This window comes from Peromyscus californicus, unplaced genomic scaffold, assembly GCF_007827085.1.
Source record: "Peromyscus californicus insignis strain IS unplaced genomic scaffold, ASM782708v3 Scaffold_16__1_contigs__length_79575227, whole genome shotgun sequence".
Classification (NCBI taxonomy): Eukaryota; Metazoa; Chordata; class Mammalia; order Rodentia; family Cricetidae; genus Peromyscus; species Peromyscus californicus.
In genome coordinates this window covers 20,906,045-20,919,317 of record NW_026294458.1, presented here as the reverse complement: position 1 = coordinate 20,919,317, position 13,273 = coordinate 20,906,045, and the positions used below count along the sequence as shown (strand labels likewise).

The 13,273-nt window shown below is 40.3% G+C and overlaps 1 protein-coding gene across 1 annotated transcript in view; it reads left to right on the top strand.

Moving 5' to 3' along the window:
* The window catches only part of Slc15a2 (solute carrier family 15 member 2), a 30,879-nt gene extending 19,673 nt beyond the window's left edge, over positions 1–11,206 (top strand). Inside the window, exons 16-22 of the mRNA XM_052740619.1 lie at positions 667–831; positions 979–1,025; positions 2,655–2,765; positions 3,611–3,707; positions 8,238–8,384; positions 8,973–9,077; positions 9,435–11,206. Coding sequence (XP_052596579.1) covers positions 667–831; positions 979–1,025; positions 2,655–2,765; positions 3,611–3,707; positions 8,238–8,384; positions 8,973–9,077; positions 9,435–9,611 — 849 coding nt within the window. The 3' untranslated portion in view covers positions 9,612–11,206. The remainder of the gene's footprint in view (positions 1–666; positions 832–978; positions 1,026–2,654; positions 2,766–3,610; positions 3,708–8,237; positions 8,385–8,972; positions 9,078–9,434) is intronic.
* Positions 11,207–13,273: the final 2,067 nt, after the last annotated feature.

Below are 13,273 nucleotides of genomic sequence, written 5' to 3'. Positions count from 1 at the left end.
ATGGGCCCAAATGAATTAGAAGGTGTATGTGTTATAGTTATAGCCTTGGTTGTGTAATGACATTAATCATATAATCTGATTATTATCGTCTTGTGTTCTTAAATAATTTCTGATAACATTATTCCAGTGGTTGCATAATATTCTATCCTTTAACATAGTTCATTTAAGCATTGTCTTATAGATAGTCAACCTGGGTTTTGTTGTTTTCTTGTTTTTGTGGCAATACTGGGGATCGAACCTAGGGCAGCAAACATACAATGCAAGCATTCTACCATTTAGCTACAGTTACAGTCCTGCAAGGGCGGATGCATGTCTGTGTATCATATATGTGCCTGGTGCCTGCAGAGGTCAGAAGAGGATCTCCTGGAACTGCAGTTACAGATGGTTGTGAGCCACTATGTGGGTGCTAAGAATCAAACCCAGGTCCTCTGAAAAAAGCAACCAGTGCTCTTAACCACTGAGCCATCTCTTCAGCCCTGCCCCTGCATTTATTATTATGCATAATGCTATAATGAACTTCTCTACTCTTCCTTATGTATGCTTCTATGTCCTATGCCAGTGTCCTGAAAACGAAATAACTGGTTTAGAGAAAGAAATGACTAGGTTACACATCCTGATGTCCACACTGAGGTAGAAAGTGATTATAACAGATTCTTCATTCTATAGAACACAACGCACTATTCCAAACTACACCTGGAAACAAAAGTCCAAGATTTACGTTTTCATCTGAAGCATAACAACTTGTCTGTCTACAATAAGCATTCTGTAGAGGAGAAGAACTGTTACCATTTGGTTGTTCATGAGGATGGGGAAAGTATCTCCAGTGTGCTGGTAAGTTAGGGAATTGCACAAGTTCTGTTTTGAAGTAAGATGGCTGACTCATCAGAAGCTTACAAAGGATCTGCATGAAACTGGAATGTTCTCATTATATGTTTCCATTTGTCTGCTCCTACTGAGGTTTGCTTTTCTCTGTTGCAGGTAAAGGATATGGAAATCAAACCAGCCAATGGAATGACAGCCATCAGGTTTGGATGTTGGGGACTTCAGATGAAGAGGCCTCACATTTTACTTTTCTGAGCAGCGATGTTCCCCTCTTAGAAAGTCAAGGGCTCTGGTGTCTGTGGAATTTCCTATGACAGTGAAAGGCAAAGGGCATGCTTCCTCCAAAAGGACTGGCAGATCACCCTGAATTAGTGATAGTCTTTTCTCCCTACCATAAAATTTTTTCTACTTAATATTTATCATACTCTCAGGAAAATACCTGTGTAAATGTCCGTGTTCATCAGATAAACATTTAGAACTGAGCAAATACTCCTACCATCATTTTTTGTAGTTGGCTATCTGTCCTAAAGGGACAGGAGTATCAAAAGAGTTGGTTTTTAATCCAGATAAGGCCGATGGTCTTGTCAGATGGCACGGGACAGATAGACAGGTACTCACCTGCCCTCTGTGGCTGGAATTGGATGTGAAACAGAGGAACGATGGCCTCAGAAGATCAGGTAGTTATTGTAGAAAGTACAGGAGAACCTGTGAAGAAAAGTCTGAATTCACTGAAGAGTAAAATACACGTAAGAACTTGCCCTTGAAAGGCTTCAGAAAATACAACCCACACAAAAGTAAGTTAGACAAGAAGGGCAGCAGGCACCGATTGGTCTGCACAAGTGAAGGAAGGCCTAGGAATCAACTGTTAGAACACTAGAAAGACCTGCTCTTCTCATCTCTAGAGCAAGACCAAGATCAAAATCATTAGAACAGAAAGGTAACAAGACCCCCATTCTGAGGGGGACTTACTTTTAGAATACTAGAAAGAAGATTCTGGAAGGGCCCAAGATTCCTGAAGACTGGAATATAGTAACAATACCTCCTGTGGGCTGGGTCTCTAAATTTTGTGCAGGTCAAACCAGACTCCCTTTATAAGAAGATAATTGCTTTCTATAAAATGTTATGTCTTTATATATGCTTCTATTTCTCTTGTTTTCCTTGAATCTTACTTGAGAAATTCCATTAGGAGGGAAAAATGGCTGGGGAGGTAACTAGGTTGGTAAAGTGTTTGCTGTGCAAGCATTATGTTCCAAGATCAAGCCCCAGAACCCATGTAAAACACTGAGTGTGGTGAGGTGCGATACCAGCAGTGGGGAGGCTTGACTCGCCAGCTGCCTAGACTTAATGAGTGGACACCAGCTCTCAGTGAGTGACGGTCTCCGACAACAAGGTGGATGGCCATCCTGAGAAACATCTGTGGTTGACTTCAGGTCTCCATTACATGTGTACATACACGTACATCTGTATACACACACACACACACACACACACACACACACACACACACACACACAGTAAAAAAGAAAGAAAGAAGTTAGGTATTTCTAAACTAGATTGGAAAGGAAAATCAGATTGCCACGTGTGACTGTGGTAGCGTCCATCTAGCTGGCCATCTGGTGAGTGTCAGTCATAAGTTACTACTCCAGAAAAGTCTATTTTTCCTAGAGTAAGTTAAGGTTAGTGATTACTTCTTACATTAAAGGTCCTTGGATTGTTTGTTCTTGTCCCAGGCACTATTTTATGCACTTGGACTATAGCTATGAACAACACAGTATCAGGTATCCTTCTTTGGACACTTCTGTCTGACATGTAAATAATTTGTCTACCCTCAGGTTTATTAACGCCTTGCACAAAGACATCAATATCTCCTTGGATGCAGATGCTCCTCTCAGTGTGGGCAAAGACTACGGAGTGTCTGCATACAGAACTGTGCTAAGAGGAGAGTAAGAGAGCCTTGTCCTTGTGGACATTTCACTTTTATCCAAACAGTCTTCTTCGAGTGCTGTTTTTGTGTTTGGGTGATGGACACAGGCATGGCTGTGCTAGTTTGGAGTCTAGGAGGATTTCTGCTCCTTTTTAATCCTTGCCTTTTCTCCCGGGCTTATCTTCTTTCTGCATTGCTCCGCTGAAACTGTGTGAGTTGTGCTGAGCAGATTGTGTAGTTAATACAGCCCATTCTGTGAAGCTCACAAAGTTCACTGTGGGTTTGGGCTCCTGTTCTTTGGTACCTGTCATCAGTACCTCATCACTTACAGTGCTAGTTCTCAACCTTCCTAATGCTATGACCCTTGAATACAGTTCCTCATGCTGTGGTCACCCCACTCTCACCCCACCCCACCCCCACCAACCGTAAAATTGTTTTTGTTGCTACTTCATAACTGTAATTTTGCTACTGTAATTAATCATAATGTAAGTATCTGATATGCAGGATATCTGATATACAACCCCCAAAGGGGTCACGACCCACAGGTTGAGAACCACTGACTTGGAATTTCTCTCTCACGTTCCCTGTTTTATACTATTCTGCTAAGTCATAAGATTTACATGAAGAATGTTCACGGGCCTGAAATGTGCAAAAGTTGATCTGTACAGTCTTCCGGATTAGGATTTTTAAAATGAACTTGGCAGGTAAGATAGAGTGCAGATCCAAGGCAGAAATCTGGGTCTATCTTCAAAGACATGTGGCTTAACTATTTTCCTCATTAGAGTTGAGATCTCTCTTCCCCAGAGATGGGAGTGGTTTTCTAAGCCATGCTGTTTATTCTAACACCATCTCATCTTGTTGCAGGTACCCTGCAGTGCACTGTAAGATGGAAGACAGAGACTTTTCTCTCGACTTAGGTCTCCTAAACTTTGGTTCAACGTATCTGTTTGTGATCACTAATGTAAGTAGCTTACAACCACCTCCCCTTCCTTCTGTGTGCTTGTCTGCCTGCCTGCCTATGTCTCCTTTCTTTACACATACACACACACACACACACACACACACACACACACACACACCTCACACATCACACACACATCTTGGAATCTTCTTGGTGGGGACAAAGTGCGCATGAGAAGACTTTGTAGCAAGACAGGATTACATACTTCTTTCTGGTCCAGTATCAGACTTTCCCACCACTGTGACAAATGTCTGATAGAAATGACAAATGACAAGTGTCTGGTGCAAAGGCAGAAACGTTGATCTTGGCTCACGGTTTCAGATGTTTTGGTCTAGAGTTGGATGACTCGATTGTTTTTAAGTCTATAGAAGAAACATCACAATGGAAGGACATGGTGGGGAAAGGGTGCCGGAAATGCCATAGTGACCAGGAAGCAGAGAGAGCAGTAGGGAAAGGGGTCAGGGACAAGGTGGACCCTTCAAAGGAATGCCCTCTTTGACTCACTTCCTGCACACCTATGCAGGGCCTCACCTACCAGTTTCCACCACCTCCCAACTGTCCATTGAGGATTTAAATCTATCAGTCAGTTAATTCATTGGTTAGGTCAGAGCCCCCATGATCTAACTGCACCCTTGAAGCACCATCTCTGAATGTTCCATTGGGGACCAAGCCTTTAAACACGCCTTGGGAGAACATTTCATGTTGAAATAGCAATCATTTTGTGGTGGCTTTAGAAAGCCCACAATCTCTACTGGGCAAGAGTTAACTTCAGAAGCAGGCAAAGAGTGTTGGGAATGGAGACATGATGTGTCCCAAAATATTACTATGAAATCTCATGGTCTGCTCCAGTATCATTATGACCTTAAGAAGCTAAATATTATTCATGGAAAAATTATTTGTTTTTTGTTTGTTTGCTTGCCCCCCCCCCCCACTTGATATATAAGTCTCTTGGGTTCCTGGAATTTTGATCTACTACTATACAACAGTCTGAAATGTCAATCTCCACACAAACTTTGGTGTTGTTGGTTGTTTTATTACTCTTTTTTTGGGGGGGTGCCACCCAGCTCCCAAATAAATATACACAGAGATGTATTCTTACTTATGGATGCCTGACCTTAGCTTGGCTTATTTTCTAATAAGCCAGCTTTTCTTAACTTAAATTATCCCGTCTACCTTCTGCCTCTGGGTTTTTCCCATTCTCTAACTTCTGTAAATCTTACTCTTACTCCATGCCTTGCGGTGTAGCTGGGTGGCTGGCCCCTGGAGACCACCTCTTTCCCTGGCTCCTAGCTCTCCTTCCCTCAGATTTCTCCTTCTATATATTCTCTCTTCCTGCCAGCCCCTCCTATCCTTTCTCATGCCTTGCTATTGGCCATTCAGTTCTTTATCAGACCATCAGGTGTTTTAGACAGGCACAGTATCACAGCTTCACAGAGTTAAACAAATGCAACATAAACAAAAGTAACACATCTTAAAAATAATATTCTACAACATTTGGGGATTAACTGTGTTCTGTCAAAAGTAACTGCCACTGGGTATAGTGGAACACACACACATCTTTAATCCCAGCACTCAAAAGGCAGAGGCAGGCAAATCTCTGTGAGTTCGAGGCCAGCTGGTCTATATAGGGAGCTCAAGATTAGTCAAAGCTATATAGTGAGGCATTGTCTCAAATAAACAAATAGTAATTTTCTCAGTAACTAGAAGTTCTGAACCTTAATTTAAATTTTTTTTGTGTGTGTATGAGTATTCTGCTTGTATGTTCACCACATGCATGTCTGGTGCCCGTGGAGGCCAGAAGAGGGCATTATATTTCAATTAATTTTTGTACATAGGGATAGTTTGTTAAAGGTTCATATTCTACTCTTTCACACACAGACCTATAATTCATATAATAATTCATATATACGAATGATCTTCAGTTATCTCAGGACAATTTATTGAAAAGACTGCACACTAAATTGTCATGATGCTCTTGATGACAATCAATTGACCATAAAATGATGTCTTATTTGTAGATTCTCAACTCTGTCCCATTGATCTACGTGTTCATCCTGGGTTAATTTCACATGGTTTTTATTTCCTATTGATTTGTAACCTATTTTGAATCAAGAGCATGTCAGTTTCCACATATTCCCCCTTTTTTCTCTTTCTAGCTTGGTTTGGAGGCTGGCGATGCAGCCCAGCATTACAGCACATGCCTAGCATATGAAAGGCTGTGGGATCCATCCCTACACTAAAAAGAAAAAGAAAAGATCAATTGTTCTGTATGACATGAATTCCCTACAAAGTTAGGATTAACCAAGATCAGAAGCCAGATGGGATTTTAATGAGATGAGATTGTACTGACTCTGAAGATTATTTGAGGAACCAGTTGCTATCTTAATAATGTTCAGCCTTTTGTTCAGTGTATAAGAAACACCTATCCATTTGTTTAGGTATCTATTCTTCCAACAATGTTTTTGTAGTTTTTAGAGCATATCTTTTACATTTACTTTATTACGTTTATTCCCAATTATTTTATCATTTTTATTATTTCTTAAGTTCATTTTCCTAGTGGTTATTTTAAGTCATAAAATTAATTTTGTGTATTAATCTGTGCATATTATTATATTGAGCTAATTTGTTAGACCTAATACAACTTTAGTGGAGCCCTTAAACTTTTCACATATGAGGTCATGTCATCTGTAAATAGGGATAGCTTCACTTTCTTTTCCGTCTAAATGCTTATTATTTTTTTCCTGCCCAGTTGCTCTGGCACAGTGTTGGACAGAAATGATGAGACAAGACATCTCTTGTGGAAAAGTCACCCAGTCTTATCACTAAGAAAGTTACCCATGGAGTTTAAGTAGATGCTGTTTATCAGATTGAGGACATCTCTGTCCACTTGTTTCTCAGGTTTTATCTGCCTGTTTTCTTGCTTGTCTCTTTTACCTCATTTATATGGAGCTGGATTTTGTTAAATGTTTTTTGTGAATTCATTTAGAAGACAATGTGATTTCTGTCCTTTATCACTTTGATACAGTATATAACATTAATTGATTTTCAAATAATAAACCAATCTAGGCCTTACTTTTATGACAAACCAACATAAGCCAGGGGGCTTACAAAACAGAGGTTTAGTGTTTTGTATGTATGTAGGCTTCACGTCTGAGATCAAGATGTTTGTAAGGCTGGTTCCTTCTGAGAGCTGTGAAGAAGCCTTTTCCATGTCTCTGCTATAGCTCCTCAGGGTTTGCCAGGAATTTGATGTTTCTTGGTGTATAGTATAATCAGCCTATTGTCTACCTGTATCTTTGTATAGCACTTTTCTTGTATGCTTTCTATCTACATTTCCCCCTCTCTATTTAAGTATGCCTATCATATTCAATTAGCCCATCTTAATGACCCCATTTAACTTGACTAATTACATCTATAAGCACCCTATTTCCAAATAAGCTTACATTCTCAAATACTGGATATTATAACGTCAACAATTGAATTTTTAGGGACACAATTTGACTTGGAAAGGTTGTATTCCTTGTATTATTCCAGTCTTTTCTTGTCCTGTCTCTCTAAATGCTTTGGAATCCCAACATCTACTAGGCATCTAAAATGGAAGTCTAAATTGAAGGTTGTAGAACCCAGTTCCTTCCACAGTCCTAGCTTGCTTGGCTTATACAGTGTTGACAAAAATGATAAAAGAAGCCAGGCGGTGGTGGCGCACCCCACCACTCCCAGCACTTGGGAGGCAGAGCCAGGTGGATCTTTGTGAGTTCGAGGCCAGCCTGGTCCACAGAGCGAGATCCAGGAAAGGTGCAAAGCTACACAGAGAAACCCTGTCTCGAAAAATTTAAAAAAAAAATGATAAAAGAATCAATGGCTGATGTTTAGAATTTCAGAGATTTTTACCTAAGAATTTGTATTATTTCCATTGTAATAATGTCAGAAGATCCTATGACAGATATCACCATGTCAAGGGCTCTGCCCTTTGATGATTCAGTTCAGCAAAGTCCTTATCATTTCCACTCAGCAAGTTAATGACTTACCTTAGAACACTTGACTATCTGACTTTTAGAGGCTCTTTTAGTCTGCTCTTATGCTGAACACACACACACACACACACACACACACACACACACACACACACACACACACAGAGAGAGAGAGAGAGAGAGAGAGAGAGAGAGAGAGAGAAGAGAGAGAGAGAGAGATTTCTAGATATTATGTACATTCTCAATTAAAGAAAAACCAGGATTCTTTTACTACACTATTTTGAATCTAATTCCCTTTTGACTTAGAGCCAGAAGCATTTGGACATTAAAGACTTTTAATCTCAGAGATTTTGACTGTAATTGACTGAATTGAAATGAATGTAGTGTTACCGAGAGAAAATTCAAAACAATGGAATTGTAAAGAAATATCTAATCTCTTGAAGGTAGCAGAGAAATGAAAATAAAAAGAAGGAACAGATATAGATGATAGGATGCCATAGTTAGATAGGTTTGCTTAGGATTACTGAGGAGTCCAATTCCTGTTTCTCCCACCAAGACCACCAGTCGAGGTCTTCAGACTTGGAAGACAGAAGAAATTCCAGCCAATAAACTGTCCATTGCGTGGCAGCTACCACAATATATCCTGGTTACAGCAGCAGAGGTCATGTTCTCCGTCACAGGACTCGAGTTTTCTTATTCCCAGGTAATATTTTTGCATGCGGAAGTGGTGAAAATAGTGAGATTTTTAATTCTGATACTTCTCACCTAGGTATGTCATTCTAAGACCTCCACCTCTTTAGTCTGTGAGTTCCTTATATATGACCCTGAACAGTCATCTTGATTTCCAGAATCATGACAATGCAGCATTTGACCCTATGTTGTTTTGCTCTGGAGGGAAAAAAAAAGGATGAAGACTGAGGGCTCTAGGGTTAGACTACTCATGTTCAGGTATTGGCTGCATGACCTGTTTTGGAATAGGAATAAGTAAATTGTCTCTCTAATCCTGTTTTGTTTCCTTTTCTTTATGTTCTTTTTACTTTCTTTAGAGTACCATAGATTATCTCTTAAGGTCGTGACAATAATTATATGATATAATAAATTAAAACATCCAATGAATAGATCCACTTTCTTCTTGCTGCTGTATTATTACCATCTTATGAGTCAACGCAATAGCTGAACTTAGCGGAGAAGATGGGAAATGGAAGCTTTTCTGGGACATGTTTCATGGATAGGCTCATGGGGCAGGAAGGTGGATAAGGAGTTTGGATGTTTACAGATATGTCCTTCCTAGGCACCATCTAGCATGAAATCTGTGCTCCAGGCAGCCTGGTTGTTGACAGTTGCAGTTGGGAACATCATCGTGCTTATTGTGGCACAGTTCAGTGGCCTGGTACAGGTATGGATCTGAGGGGAAGAGGAGCTCAAGTCTACACAGTTTCCCTTCCAACTTCCTCGTCTCCCTTTTCCTCGGCCTCCTGATCCCCCATCAGTGAGATGAGGGTTAGATGGATCAGATACCCGACTTGGCCAGGAAACAGACATATGCATGTGGCAATGATGACCACCATGTGCCTGTGGGATAAGAGACCAGTCAACCCAGCGTTCTGCAAAGAAAAGTGGCTCAGGTTGTGATTCCCTAGTCGCCATCCCATCCTGCCGCCCCTAAGTATCCCACACATCCCACACATGCTTCTTTTTGTTGTTGTTGTTTTGGTTTCTTCATAATATTCTCTTCTGTTTATTTCTCCTGCAGTGGGCCGAATTCATTTTGTTCTCCTGCCTCCTGCTGGTGGTCTGCCTGATTTTCTCCATCATGGGCTACTACTATGTTCCTCTAACATCAAAGGGTATTCAGGAGCCAATGGATAAGCAGGTTCCTCAGACCCAGGGGAACATGATCAACCTAGAAACCAAGAATACAAGGCTCTGATGACTCACTGTACTCGTGACTGATTCCTGGCTCTGGTTTCAGTCATCTCTTATCTTCGAGCGTATTTCACCCCTACCGGGTTAGGAGAAGGAAACAGCATTTTATCTGAGTGGATCTTCTCCATTTTTTTCTACCACAACAGAGGCAATTCTAGGACTAGGTTTTCAGGTATATCTTTAAACAAGAATCCAAGAGACTCTGTGTCCTCCGGGCTATCAATAAGCTCACTAAACATTAGGCAATGTTTCTCAAGCTAGCCTAGTATCTCCAAATGGCCATGAAAATACAAATGTGTCATAGAGATAAGTCTCTGTGGGTATGCTAAGTTTGGGAGACTCCTTTATCAGGTATTTAGAACTGATAACTCTACTTGACATGTTGGTTTGGGAGCAAAAGTGCAGAACAGTAGAGGAATGGTATTTCACGTTTCTTTATCAGTAGTATAATTGTACTGTTCATGAAGATGTCAAGAATGGTCTGTATGGTATGATCTAATCCAGAGGCTAGCTTGTCAGCCTCTAGCAAGTTTAATATGATTTTAAATGGCAGGCTACAGAATGGCATTTTATTAGAGCATAGAAGATACATCTTTCTGATTACCACAGCGTTTCATCTACTCATCCAAACACCCCTTTATCCGTACTGACAAACCACAATTAAAGACAGTAAGAATAGATGTGGGGACACAGGAACACAGATAAATTATTCTTTGCTCTTTAGTGCACATTCCTTTAAAGAACTCCAGTGTTTCTGCCCTGAATTGTGCTCTTCCGAGGACATCTGTCTAAGAAACTAACTATAACTTTACAACCCAGCCTTTTAAGTATTGCTGGAACAGCTTTATCTCATTATATACATCTCATTTTGCTTAGTACAGCAAATCTTCAGTAACAAAATGTTTTTCTAGCCCAACTTCCTTTAATTTTTTTCTCTTTGGCTTGCTTGTGATGTATTTTTAGTTTTTTCCATAATTTTTGTTTACATTTCTCCCTTTAGTCTTAGAAATTTCCTGTTTATTGAAAAGGGATGGCAATACTACTGTTTTGAAGCTCTAAACTGTAATATTCAACAAATGGGCAAGGTCCTGCATGAGAAACCTATCAAAATCTGTAGGGGTGGGCAGAGCATGTGGACTTTCTGTTTGTGTGTGTGAACAAAAAGTGTCTGGAAACAGTATCTCATGTGCAATGTGTGGATCAAGGGACAAGCTTGGGAATAGCAGGACGGTGTCATGTGTTGCTAGGAGGAAAAATTCACAAGCTCTGTATGATAGACCTCATTTCCACTCCCTTTACTACTTTGTTCCCATCTATAGCCATGCTGGATCGCATATTGTTAATAATGTAATATATTCTTAAGAGAATTTGCTCCAGTTCTTCAAGCTTTAAATACTGTAGTTTTAATGACTAAGATTTCAGAAGCACAGAAGAGATCGCAATACCATTCATTTCCCCCGGATACCTTGTTGTGAACTTGTCCATACTCCTTTAGAAGATGTTCATTTCTAAGCAGCTTTAACTCAAACTATTTTTTGACTTTTGTTGTAAGAGATGTTAACACTGATCTGTGAATAAAAGGTTTTATGTACAAGCAAATTAGAGAAATTAGATATATTATTATCTTCTAAATATTCTATTTGTGTGTTAAAGAGTCTGCCATATCCTCTGGGAAGTCATAATGTCCCTGGATTATTTTAACATGTGGTAGTTTCCTCAGAACATCAGTTTCAGAAGAATCTTTATGCTGGCTAATGGCTTTACCTGCTTCCTGCTATTGAGCTGTGGACATAGCTCAATGGTAGAACACTTGCTAGTATGCATAGGGTCCCAGGTCCAATACCCAGCACCACAAGCAAACAGACAAACAAAGACTGTCTTACGACACTGGTTCTGTCCTTTATCACAAGTGAGGATAAGCATAGCTTTTTCTTTTGGGTCTTTGAGGTGTTTGGGAAAGCGCACCTTCGGTGTGAATTCCACGAATGGATCATCAAGCTAAATGTTCTCAGTTCTTGCAACAGTTCCTTATAAGGCATAGCTCTGTCTTTTTACCACCACAGCTTCTTTCTTCTAAAAATAATCCTTCATCTAAAATAGAGCAATTAAGATTCAGATATGTGATGCCTAGAACCAACTATAATATTTCAGAAGTCTTCTGACCAACAAGGTAAGCACCATTTACTAAACAAAGCATTTTTGTTAAACCAGGTAAGGTAATATTTGATATTTTCTGAAATTATATTACTGTGTGAGATTACCTAAAAAAATTTAGAAGAATGCTATTGTTCATATTTTGAGTTCTACTATGTGCCATTCATTGAATTAGATGAGAGAGACACACAAAAATTAACAATCCACTCTATGCTCAAAGTTGCCTTTCACATCTTGTCTGACACCTGGTAAGCTCTTGGTGAATAGATCCTTAGGTAAGGAATGACACAATGAGATAGAGAAATAAACAGCACTGTGAGAGTAGAGTTCAAGAGGCAGAAGACTCATTTAGAGGGATCTAGGGGCCAAATCCTGCGGGGCCTTGAGACCATGGTGGTTGGGGAAATGGCTCAGTGGATAACACATTTGTTGTGCTGGCATGAGGACCTGAGTTCGGATTCCCAGTACCCACATGAAAGCTGGGCATGACAATACCAGTGCTAAGGAGAGACAGGCAGATTCCAGGGGCTCACTGGACAACAAGTCTAGCCAAAACAGAGAACCTCAGGTTCAGTGAGAGACTGTCTCAAAATTAAGGTAAAGAGCGATAGAGGAAGACACACAATGTCTTCTCTATGTGTGAGCCCACGTGCACACATAGACACATCCCTTTATTGTTTTATCATTGTGTGTGTGTGTGTGTGTGTGTGTGTGTGTGTGTGTGTGTGTGTGTGTGCAGAAGCCAGGAGAGGATGTTGGGTGTCCTTTTCTATCACTCTCCACTCCACTTGTATTCCCTTGAGTCACAGTCTCTCACTCAATCTGGAGCCAGGCTGGAGGGCAGTGAGCCCCAGGAATCCCCCTACCTCTATCCTCACACCACAGCACTGTGGTTACAGACATGCACATGACTATGACTGGCTTTCTACATGGGTCCTAGGGATTTGAACTCAGATTCTCATGCTTGCACACCAAACATGCTTAACCACTGAGACATCTCCCAAGCCCCCATTCCCTTTTGAATAAAGTGTAATAAAACACCGAAATCTCCAAAGCTTGATATTTACAATTCAAGATCAACCTAGGGGATCATTAATAGACTAAAAAACTCTATCTTTAAGAAAATATTAATAAACAAATGAACAACATCAGCAAAAAGTGCATAAGCAGAGAACTTTAGGCCCAGAATGGGAATGGCATTTGACTATCTCAAATGCTCGTCCCAATGGCTTCATAATGGCTTCTTGGAGAACTCTTTGTAGTGATTCTGGAGATTTGTACAAACTCAGCAGGAAAAAAAATTAACAAATGGACACACAGAGTACAGGGAAGTGAGCCGTCCTGGTTAGGCTCAACTTCCTATTTTTAACTTCTTCCTGCATCTTCCAGCTTCATCCACTCAGCTACATTATCATTTCCCCAAAACAATTCTTCTCACCATGAATCTTACTGCTTTCGTAATTTCTTTCTTTCACTGTCTACACTGCTCTTGCCTGAACTTCCTCAAATGAG